Source organism: Sceloporus undulatus, chromosome 3 (genome assembly GCF_019175285.1).
Source record: "Sceloporus undulatus isolate JIND9_A2432 ecotype Alabama chromosome 3, SceUnd_v1.1, whole genome shotgun sequence".
In the NCBI taxonomy this organism is placed as follows: Eukaryota; Metazoa; Chordata; class Lepidosauria; order Squamata; family Phrynosomatidae; genus Sceloporus; species Sceloporus undulatus.
Window position 1 is genome coordinate 252,441,741 of NC_056524.1, and position 12,677 is coordinate 252,454,417.

A 12,677-nucleotide genomic window follows, 5' to 3' on the forward strand; every position below is an offset into this window, starting at 1 on the left:
TTACATTTTCGAATGCGATAATATCCGTTCCCATAACGTTACATCTTAAAACGTTTTGGGAAGAGAATAGAAACGTTTCAGGCACTGATGCGATAACCTTCCTAGTCTGGGGAGACACAACAGAAGAACCTCGGATGCAGCCAATTTTCATTGGCTGCCCCACCAAAAAAAAAAAAAAACCCAAGACTTATGATGTCTGAAGCCTATGCGCTTGATTGACAGCTTGTGGACACAAATGGGAACGGGGAGCAAATTAATCTGCTTTAAAATAAAGCGATTTAAAATAAATGGGAATGAAAACAGGGTCTAAATTTGCCCCTTTTCATAATGGAAATGATGGAAAAAATTCGAATTATTCCTGGAACATAATCCGAATCAGAATCGCGCCAATATAATCCATTTTATCTGCCTCAGAGAGACTGAAGTGATTGTTTCAGCTTTGCTGAAAGATTGTTAAAACGACAAAATGATTCCAGTCTTTCATGTCAGTAGGGTAATGAATCTGTTCCTGGCTTGATTCTGTACTGTAAAGTATCCCTTTCTGGGCCCCAAATAGGTTCAGTACCTTGGGTTGTTCTTTTAAATTTCACACAAAAACCTGACATGGATTCACTGCCCCATTGACATGTGTGCCACAAGCTGTGCCAGCAAGGCTCCTTCCTACAGAATAATGGTGTTTGAGATTTTGTGTATTTGGGATTCCTTTTTAGAGAGCTTTAGTGCTATAATTCAAGCAGAGAACCCTAGTAGAGATTCTAAGTACTTCACAAGTGTAAAAATTCTTGGATTCTTTGGGATGGAGCCATGGCAGTTAAAGTAGTATCATAGTGCTATTATTGTGTAGTGTAGATACCCTCTAGAAATTAATCAACCAGATTAAGAAGAAAGAAAGAAAATGTTCTTAGTGGCAAAAACAAGAGATTTGCATACACAGCAGCCTCCTTTGTATTAAAATTAGATCTTAGCTTGTAAAATCTTGTGTAATTCAATTGTCAAATGATTCTCAAAATGAATGTTAATTCTGATTATTGTTAAAGGGGATTCCCACTGGTGAACATTAATTTTAGAAGTATTATTGTATTTAGTCCTTTGAATTATCTACCACTATCTTCTAGTGCTGTTACAACTAATGGTTAAAACAATAACAATAAAATTAGTATACCTGTACATTGTTGTTTTAAATTCTACATTATTTTAAACCACTGAAATTTATTTTGTCTGTATACTGCCTCAAGATCTCATGATAAACAGGGGCATCATGTGGGGGGAGTGGCTTCACACCACTGCTTCCTGAACACCTGCCTTTTGGCAGAAATAGACTGTGGCATTTGCCTGCATTCCTTTAAAATGCTGGAGCTCAGTGAAAGGGGGGGGGGGGAATTCAGTGGAAGAAGAAAAGAGAGGCCTCACATCTTACCAAATGTTCATTTTAACCACATGAAACTATATACACATAAATGTATTTACATTGTGAACATGATATTGTAGTTTTAGGGTACAGTGGGCCCTTGGTATCTCATAGAATCATAGAATTGTAGAGTTGCAAGAGAAATCAAGGGCCATCTAGTCAACCCCCTGCCATACAAGCCTATTGAAGGCTTGGATCCTATGTCATGTTTGCATAATTAAATCTACACTCAGAGTTACATGGTGGTTGTGCTATATCAGTGTAGATTTAATTATGCAAACATGACATAGGATCTCAACTAAGACCTATGGAGAGGGATGGTGCATGGTTTCCAAGTGTAACCACTCTTCCATCTAGCACTTCTGTAGTCCCAAATACCTCCTTCTGAAAGATCATTCTTTAAAAAATTTTATTTCCATCCTTTTGTTTCCGTGATCACCTGAAATTATGGGTATGTAGATTGTATTGGAAGCACTTGTCCATCTTCTCTCATAATAGACAGCTATCTTCTAAAAGGACAAGTATGGTTCACACAGATGATGAATCACAAACAATCTATTATTATTATTATTATTATTATTATTATTATTATTATTATTATTACGCTGTAGATTTGCACAGCACTGTACTTAAAAACAATAAATATAAAAGAGTAAATAGACATTTCCTCCTGCCATGCTGCAATCTACATCACCACCAAGCATCATGTTACCAGATGGAAAGTTGCCTCTCATCTAAAGAAAACTGAGCACAAATTTTTATAAAGTAGGATAGCCACAGTTTCTGAGAAGAAAAGGTTACAGCAATATTTGAATCCATCTGCTTCCAGAGACCTGATGGAAAGCTGTGGTTTAAAGGAGGAAGGCAGATGCTCTAAGTGTCTTTCATCCTCCAGTGATTTTGCCTTTGATGCTCTGCTGATGTTGCCACAATGAGGTGGTTGAAAAGTAACAATTCTATTATTTATTTATTCAGTTTATATTTTATATTTTGCTCCCAGCAGCTTTGACAACAGGTAAAACAGGAAAATACAACATTGTGCAGTAGTAAAAACTCAAAATGAAAGCACCGGGCAAAATACATAAAAGTGCAGCTAAAAATTGATGGGGAGGTTAATCATTCCTTGATCAGTTGTAACTTCCCAAATTCCTCCTCCCATGTGGGTGCTAGTCTCCAAAACAACAAGAAGAAGAAGGCCCAAAAATACCATGGTCACTCCTCAAAATCCTAGCTTCCAAGCGGCTCTTGTAGGAAACTCTGTTTGCACAGGGAGAAATTTTTAGACTTTGATCACAGTCTACAAGGAGGTGGAAGAGGCATTACTAAGGGGGCATGGGGGACGCAGGCCATACCAGGTGACATCCTAAAGTGCCACCACTGCTCCCAAAACATCTGCCTTTGGGCAGAAACAGGTTCTGGCATTCACCTGTGTCCCTTTAAAACACTGTAGCTCAGCGGAAGAAATTAGGTGAGGGGCACAAGGCTCAGAAGGAAGAGAAAGGAGAGGCCACAGGTTTTTATTTTTCTATTTTGAAAAATTAAATTTTAATTATTTTAAAAATATTCTTTTAAATTTTTCTTTTTAAATATCACAACTTAACTAAATTTTCACTTTAGCCATATGAAACTATGGACATGTAAATACATTTAGGCTGTGTGTATGCGATTGTAATTTTAAAGGCATAATTTTAATTTTGCCAGCTATTTATGTTAGAACTATAGCCATTACTTTCAGGTTATAAGGGAATTACGATTTATGAATAACATTAGTATAGAAAACATTACTAAGAATTCCCTATGGTGTGGTAGGAGTGGGGGTTATGACACTATGAGTAACTGCACTGGGTAATGCCAACCCTAATGACACCATTGGAAGGTGGGGGTTCTTTTCTCTATGGCTGCACCACCTCTCCAAAAATCTCTCTCTCTTCCCATGCAGCATGCCAGTTTAGAATAAAAACCCTCCAAATGTAGATACTTGGAGGCTTTTTTTCCAAGATGAACTGCTACAAGGATGGGCTGAGAAGACTGTTTTGCCCTTGTGATGTCAGTTTTGTATCCTGGTGCTAGTCAAGGAGTGGTCAGCTGTATGGGGTTGGGACCTAAGAGGCCAAGCCTGATTTTTTAAAAGCTTTTTTTCCCCACAAAAAAAAATACACTAGGGGCTATGAGGAGAGTAATTTTGCCTCATGTTTGGCTGTGTTCAAGTAAGTTAAAATGAGTTTAAGACATCATGGGCAGGGCAGAGAAAAATGTGGGGTGGCAGCATTTTTATTTAGAAAATGAAGAAGATACTGCAAAAATGGGATGGGGTGAATCCCTGGGGACTTCAGAAACAGTTTTAGAAAGCCACTTGTGGCTTATAAAGTGCTCTTTCTCTACCCGTACTAATCTCTCCAGATGTTCAACCTTCATCCATTTACTTCCTGTTTGAGGGGAAGAGCTAGTCTATGCATGTTGGCCCCACCATTCACCCCAGTTGGCTGGACATGCATGGTACACATATCAGAGGGAACCTGAGATTGGGAACCTGCTGTATCCAGATAAGGTAGTTCCATTTGAAATTTTGAAGCTAGTGCAATTAGAATTGGACTTAAGAAGTAACTTTATGACAGTAAGAGTGGTTCAGCAATGGTACCACTCCTTAGAATGGTGGTGAGGTCTCCTTCTCTGGATGTCTTCAAAAAGAGGCTGGACATTTACCTTCTGGGGATGAATGGAGCCACCAATTGTAGCCCTACTTTTCCTCTCATGTCATGGTAAATATCAGAACTGAACCCCCAAATCTGGTTTCTGAAAGCACCCTGTTTAATTATTTGTTGTTGTTTTTTTGTGCCTTCAAGTCATTTCTAACTTATGGTGACCCTAAGATGACAACCCTATCATGGGGTTTCCTTGGCAAGTTTCAAAGGATGGCAGTGGGTTTGCCATTGCCATCCTCTGAGGCTGAGAGAGTGTGACTTGCCCAAGGTCACCTAGTGGGCTTCCATAGCTAAGCAGAGATTTGAACCCTTGTCTCCAGAGTCATAGTCCAACGCTCAAACCACTATGTCCTGCTGGCTCTTATAACTGGCTCCTATAATTTAATTATAGAAGGTCACAAATTTAACATGTAAGCTCTTGTTTACTACTTTGGATCATGTTTCCTTTAACTTCCAGGCTGCTTCCTTGAAAGCCTGCCAATGGCCAAAGGATAAATCCCAACATTCACTGTTACCTTTACTCTTCTTTTAAGAGAGATAAGCTAGTGACCTTTACATTTGCCTCTCTCCAGTAGGAGCTAGAGTAATGAGAATCTAATGAAGGTCTACTTACTTGCTGAAAGGGTAGGCAGCTTTAAATCTTCTGAACGCTTCTCAGCCAATTTTTCCCCAAAGTATTTGCCAGGGTGTACAAGAAAGTTGAGCTCATTTATATCAGTCGTCTCCTTCAGGGCTTCAATCTTTAATGACCTAAATACAACTTTTCAAACCAGAGGATTATTCCAAAAGCAGAAAATCATTTCACCTATCAGCACAATTGTAACTGAAGCAAAGCTAATTTTTTGTGTCTAATCATACTATGCCATTCCTGCAGTTAAGAAATATTGAGAGAGCTGAATAAACACAGATACCTATGCTAGTAGAAATAGGCAGCTTCCCCTGCTCCCATTAGGACACAGAGAATTAGCAATTCTCTCTATTTTTTAAAAAAGGAAGAAAGCAAATAAATCTGACTTTGCCATTCCTGTATCAATGTGTTGTTAAAAACTTCCACAGAAAAATGTGTATGAATTTTCTCACCTATTTCCATGTGCGCAAAAATCCATGCACATTTTATTGATTATTTTCTCCTAGCATCTGCATCTTGGCAGAAAATTTTCCCCAAAATATATGTTTATTTGTATTAATTTTTGTTTGCATTGATATACACACAAGCACATTACTAGAGAAATGTATCACAGAATATAGGCAGATGTGAATAACAAAAGGTAGCTTTTTTCCCATTTGCATAAATGTTGAGGAAATGCATGTTGAGTCTGTATTAAAATACAAACCAAGCAAATTTCTCTAACATCTCTACTACTACTACTACTACTACTACTACTACTACCGTCTAGCAATATTCTTATCCACTTTCATCTATAACATCTTCCCTGAACATAGATTAGGGGAGCAATAAGCATATCGCTCCGTGAGGTATGAAGAGCTAGTTCTAGCAGGGAAAAATGAAGAGCCTGTTGTGCTCATCGTCCTCTTTTTAACTTGGCATAGTTGGATGGAAATATTGGACTTATGTTAATAGGTTTGTACACACATTCCACCAAGGACATAAATGGGTTTCATCTACTAGAATGGACAAGGACAGAAACACATTGAAGAGCTCCATGTCTGCTGTGGAGCATATGTGGAACTCTGGATTAGAGCAAAAAAGTCCAAGTGTTGCAAAATGTATTACATAAGAGTGACATACCTGTTGGCTTTATCCCAGCAATCCTATTGAAGAGGATGCCTTTTCTTCCTTTCTGAGCTTTTTTCTCTTTGTAACTTTTGCCGAGAATTGTATTGTCCCATACATTTGCCCTAGGTGGATAGAAATCAGGAAACAAAGTGAACTGACATGTCATGGTTTGATTTGCATTTGATCTGGACTATTCTGTTGCATAAAGAGGAGTGTTTCTGTTGCATAAAGAGGAGCTTTTCAGGATGCCTCTATTGTTTGCTGTTAACATGATAATAGAATGGTAGGATTATAGGGCAAATGGAATGTTTACCCTGAAGTGGAGTTCACTATCTATTCTTTTCAGTTGGTTCAACGGTGCTGAACAAATCAGATGAATGAATCAAATGAAGCCACAAAACACAATATTTAATAATACCAGTTCCCAAGGTTTTTATAACAGCGGATCCAATAGCCTCAGGATGAGAACAAGCTGAGTTTAAAACTGAATACCTTGCTGAAACTCATCCATCCCAAAGCTCATCATAATGGAGTAACAACAAAAATTTGTCAAGAATCTTTTCCAAAATTATGCTATTGTTTAATTAAATATTAAACAAAACAAAGCAAAGCAATCTTTAATTAGTTTGCAGCACCATCCTATGCATATTTACTTGGCTGATTTCAGTGGGGTTTATTCCCAGATAAATTTGCTTATATTGCAGTCATAATTACATTATTTTGTTAATTAATCTATGCGGCAAAGTTTAATTTTAAATTGATTTGAAATTAATTATTTTTTTAAAAAATGCACTTATTATAACAGCTCTATAATCTAAATCATCCACATATTACAATAGCTGAATAATACAAAAATGATTCAAAAGCACGTAAGGAAATGAAATAATAATGTGGAAAAATAAGAGCAAAACAAAACAAACATTATTTCCTTTTAAATTATGAGTGTACGCTTTTGTTTATTAACTTGTAAAGTTACATCTCTCTTGGTACTCCAAAAACAGCCATGTGCCTACATTTCAGTCTTTGTTAATATACGTATTTATTTACATGCAATTAATTAAAGGGAGATGGTTAATTAGCTCAAAATTCTTTAATCATTTGATTGACCAAAGTGTTTTTCTGAAGTTGTTTAAGGAGATGCAGATTGCAGACTCTGCTGATGTGAAGGAGCTGAATGTAGAAGAAAGTCCATGGTTAGAAAGAAAAAAAAAAGATTTCCTTGTTGATTTATTTAATACATCACAACATGCAAATTCTGCCTTTCTGTCACACACATATGATTTCAAAATTAAACCAAATGTAAAGTAACCAAAGTGAAAGACTGTCTCAAATAAAGCCAAGGTATGTAAGATATCAAATAAAGCCAAAAGCTCTCTTGGGGAGACAGGTTAATGTCTTATTTAAGTAACAGCAGAGGGAATAATTTCTCATATGACATTATGCTATTAGGAAGAAATAGCAAAGACATGGAACAACTATTGAAGAAAGTCAAGGAAGAAAATGAAAAGACAGGATTACAGTTGAACATTAAGGAAAACAAAAGTAATGACTATAGATGATTTACAAAACTTTAAAGAAGATGATGAAGACACAGAAATAGGTAAAGATCTTCTCTACCTTGAAGGAGAGTTCTACAATAGGATGCACTGCCAAAAAGATAAATAACTGGGTCCAAGAGCAAATCAAGCCTGATCTCTCCCTAGAATTTAAAATGACTAAACTGAAACTGTCACACTTTGGACATATAAGGAAATATTCATTAGAAAAGAGAAGGATACCTGGTGAAGTAAGAAAAGAGGATGAACACATTACAGGTGGACAGACTCAATCAAGGAAGCCACAGCCCTGAGTTTGCAAGACTAGAGCAGTTGGTAACAGGGTGACTTCTAGATCTCTCATTCATATGATTGCCATAAGTCAAGGTTGACTTGACAACAGTTAAAAACAGCAACACTATTTATGCAAGAATGAGAGGCCACAACAATGTTCCAGTGATTACTCTGGGCTGTTCTCAGTTGTGAGAGAGAATTGTAGTCATCTCCCTTAAGATGGTCCATTGAATTGCAGGAAAAGGGTTACTGCTTGCTTGAAGGATGTGCTTGGTAACTCTTTCTGGAAATAGGCAGGTCTCAGAGAATCTCTCTCTCTCTCTCTCTCTCTCTCTCTCTCTCTCTCTCTCTCTGTGTGTGTGTGTGTGTGTGTATTTAACCTTTTCCTAACTTAGGTGCTGTCTTCTAAAAGTGAAGGGAACACTTCTGGGTTGTGAAAACATGATCTCAATGTTGTCTATGGAGGATTCAATAGACAAATATATGTGCTTGCAAAGGGCAGAGATGAATGTGCCCTTCAGAGGTGAATGACTCTTAGCTGGTCTGGGCAGTAGGCAACAAGGCAGCTACTACACAAGACAGAGTCAATCAAATATAGATATTCACCCTCTTTCAAATCCAGATGAGTTTCTCAGCCTCTCTGGAAGCTGCACAATACTTCACAATAGGAGGTGTACCAGTCTGAGTTAATTTGGCAGATGGAGGTAGACATGAGAGTTAAGCATTGGTTGTTCTCATCACTGAAACTATTTCTTTTTCGGGGGGGGATTGGAAGGAATTTCTAGTTTGCACAATAGGGCTTGATTCCCCCCCCCCAAAGTGGACAAGGGTCCAGGCCAGCAGCCCTACCTGTCTAATGTGCTTTCTTAATAATTTATTCATATTCTACTAACAGACAGCTTTCCTGCCTTATGCATCAAAGTCTAATATTCATACTTATTGAGCATAACTTGTAACACCAGACCCTGTGTGTGGATAGTGATGGTGTGGAACTGGTCTTTACTCAGATTCCATTTGCAAATACTAATTACCCTGTTTGTGGGACATATTATCTTTCACATTTCCCAACAACATCAACAAAAGCTTGTGTCCAGTTGCTATCTAATGGATGTCAGCTATGGGTGCAATGAAGTGGAATGGGAGGACACTTGATAGAATTGGAAGTCACATTAAGCACCTGAATATATTCATATGTATGGAGTTGATCATTGAGATGTCTCTGTCCCAAGTCTATCCATTTAAGACTAGCATTTGATTTGGACTCAGAAACAGATGAAAAGACAGGGCAACTGGAATAGATGAGGGTAATATAACTGAATACACCCAATAAGAGTATGACTTCACTGTTTTGTATCAATTAAAGCTTCTGGATGCTACTCAAAGCCATCAGGATGAAGAACTTGTTACCTATACGATATGAATAGCCATTGCTCAGAGCAGGGAGTAACTTGGAATTTTGTGGTCCTCCAGATGTTGTTGAACTGTACTTCCTAGCATTCATCACCATTGGCTATCCTGGCTAAGGTCTCTGGGAACTGCAGATTAACAATATATGGACAGCCACACAATTCTCACCCTGGTGTATGGTCTGTGTCATTCTGATTAGTGGAAACAGAAGAGCCCCTTGAATCATCTTCTGCAGTTCTCTCGCATGTCCAAAGCTAAGTAGAACTGCATTTCCTAGCTACCTGCTTGCAGGTCACCAGTTCAAAAGCTATTGAGGGCATGAGTTAGTGCCAAAGTACATAGGACTCAGAAAGATATATGTGACAACCCAGGCCATTTTTTTCTTTCCATGAAAAGAAACTTGCAAATGAATTGGGTAGGCAAAATTCTAAAACTCTGTTGCCATCTGCTAATATTCTTTTCCAAAGTGGCCCCTCAGAATCTGTTTCTCCAATGTTGAAACACATGTTTGCCTTGGCAAACATATTTCTAGAAAGCCATGAGAGGGGAAAAATCTAAAGAAGAGGAATGGCAAGTGGGGAAAAATGCACACTGTCTCCCAGTATACACACAAACATAAACACACACACACTTCTAAATTAAACAGTTCCCAGAAGGAAATTTAGCAGTTCAGGAAACAGCTCTTCCTGTTGACAAAAATGCTGTCAGCCTATTCCGACTGTGTAGCTTCTGAATGAAAGAGCAAGTTCTCAAAATCTTCCGGGGACATGTGTTGTGGTTGTTATAAATTGTGGTTGGCACCTTGTTGATGCCTGAGCATTCAGTTGCACTTTTTGGGCTGATGTGTAATGTCTATATACAGTTGAAGGTTCTGAAAACAGTATATGGTACTTTGTATGTTGCCTATTGCATATCCTTCTGCATTGTGTGTTGACTGCATGGCTGTGCATGGCTATGCACTGCACATCAATATACAATATACAAACTCTGGTGCCCCAACAAATTACAATTCCCAGAATTCCATAGCATTGAGTTATGACAGTTAAAATCATGTCAAACTGGACTATTTCTGCAGTGCGGATGCAGCCTTTAAGAGGCTTTTTGTCATCACATCTTGGTGCAAATCTTGCTCCCAAAACTGAAGCATTAAACAAAATGGCTTTTCAAAATTCTTCATCCTATTTTCAGGCAGAAACAGTAGAGGATGGGGGTAGGAGTTTGCCAGTTTGTGTCAGGAAGAAGAGAAATTCTCTAACAGTGTGGGCACAGCCTCCTTTTTTCCTTCCTTCCTTCCTTCCTGCTAGGCTTTGTTTCCAGAGCCTCTGTGAATACCAAAATCTGTGGATACTCAATCCCATCATATACAATGAGGTAGTAAAATGGCAAAATCAAGGTTTGCTTTTTGGATTTTTTAAAAAATATTTTCAAGCCATGAATGGTTAAATTCATGGATGCAGAATCTGTGGATATGGAGAACCAACTGTATTCTGGAACTAGCTAAAATAGTGCCCACCAGTAAAACACAGTTATTGTATCCAGGACATACATTCATCATAGATCAAGAGAGGGAAAGACAAATGTTTGTACCAAAACAAAACGAATCTAATGTTTAGCTAGCATCATATTGCTAAAGCACATTAACACTTTGACTATAACTCCTCAATAATAATTAGACAGGACTCAGTGGAAACTGGTAAATGTCAATTTCTAAAAAGTTGCTTGAGTTGAGATGTGACACGTGATCGGTGGAAGTGAGAGGAGGAAGAACATGAATGAAGAAGTAGGAACAGAAACACAGGATATTTAAAGGATAAGTTTGGACGCAAATCTGGGAATGTGCAGATAAAACAAAAACAAAAAAAAAGATTTGGAAAGTCTCAATAGTTCCAAGAACTTTCCTCCTTTCCGAATGATGCCTTGGGCAACCAAATATTTTGGTACAGCCGTGATAGTCGCCAAAGCACTAACTACAAGAACACACTGGTCCTGGTTCTGATTGTAGATTCTGCATTGCAGCTTTGATCAGCATCCTTTCCTGCTGATGACACCATGCTTGTGGTGAATGGGGACATAAGAATTATTCCCTTGGATTCTGTGTCTGAACATGAAGGTTACAATAATTTACTCAAGGTTATTACAATGTTTAATAATACAAAAGCTTCATTTTGTTACATCAAGGAAGTTATTTAAAACTGAGGAAGCACTTAGCCAGAGTTTAATTTCACTGTTCTTATGTTTGGGCATAGTTTAGATTACAAAAGAGCCATGAAAGATTTATCTATTTTGCAATATATGAGCTCACTTGGAATCAAAGAGCCTTACACCTCTAACCCCTCAGCCATCAGAAGCACAAAATTAGACCAATTTATCATTAAGTGTATTTTTATACATTGCTGCTATGATATGATCAAACTGTAAACTAGATTTCTATAAAAGAATCCAACATGTTGCCATAGAATATCTTCAGATAAGATTGCCATCTTCAATGAAAAACCTTGCTACTGTGTTTTAAACACCCTAGTAGAGAGATATTTGTACATGTTGGGGTTTTTTGCTCCTAGTATGGGCAGAGAGTTTCTCATGCTAAATTTTTGACTGGTTGTTGTTGTTGTTGTTAACTGTCTTTGAATAGACACTGACTCATGGCAACCTTGTGGATGAGACAAATCCAAGATCCTATATTTTCCACTGCTCTACTAGGGTCCTATAAATTCATGTCTATGACCTCCCTGATTGAGTCTAGTCATCTAGCATGTGATCTTCCTCTTCTTCTACTACCTTCTATAATTCCTAGCATTATTGTCTTTTCTAATGAGTCTTGCCTTCTCATAATATGGTCAAAATACAACAACCTCAGTTTTGACATCTTGGCTTTCACAGAGAGCTTAGGTTTGTTCTGATCTAGGATCCACTTGTTTGTCTTTTTGGCTTTCCACAGTATCCTAAGCACTCTTATGCAGCATCATATCTCAAATGAGTTTATTTTCTTTCTGTCAGCCTTCTTCACTGCCCAGCTCTCACATCTGTACATAGTGATGGTGAATACTGAGCAACAGCAACAGCAAGTACATTTCTATACCGCCTATCAGTGCACTTAAGCTCTCCCTACGCAGTTTACAAAGTGTAAGCTAATTGCCCCCAACAATCTGGGTACTCATTTTAGCGCCCTCGGAAGGATGCAAGCCTAAGTCGAGCTTGAGCCCTTTTGCTGGTATTGAACTCACAACCTTATGGTTTGTGAGTGGCCACAGTACAGGCATTTAACTACTGCGCAACCAGGGCTCCTGGTTGGGCTGATTCTCACTTTAGTGCTCAGTTGCATATCTTTACAGTTTAGGATCTTGTCTAGTTCTTTCATGACTGCCCTTCCCATTCTTAGTCTTTTTCTTATTTCTTGACTGCAATCTCCTTTCTGATCAATTGTGGATCTAAGGTATGGGAAATCTTTTGACTACTTTGATTTCCTCATCATCCAGGTTGAATTTATGTAGATCCTCCATGTTCATGTAGATCCTCCATATTTTTGTTTTGTTTTAATGTTAGCAGTAAACTTGCCTTTGCACCTTCTTCTTTGACAGTCCTTAGTAATTGTT

General features: G+C 38.0%; 1 protein-coding gene across 2 annotated transcripts in view; it reads right to left on the reverse strand.

The window, feature by feature from the left end:
* The window catches only part of WDR49 (WD repeat domain 49), a 178,403-nt gene that overhangs the window by 37,651 nt on the left and 128,075 nt on the right, over positions 1 to 12,677 (reverse strand). For both annotated transcript variants that reach the window (XM_042456108.1, XM_042456107.1), the window contains 2 exons: positions 5,861 to 5,970; positions 4,724 to 4,870 (listed from right to left, as the gene is read on the reverse strand). In XM_042456108.1, the coding sequence (XP_042312042.1) occupies positions 4,724 to 4,870; positions 5,861 to 5,970 (257 nt within the window). The remainder of the gene's footprint in view (positions 1 to 4,723; positions 4,871 to 5,860; positions 5,971 to 12,677) is intronic.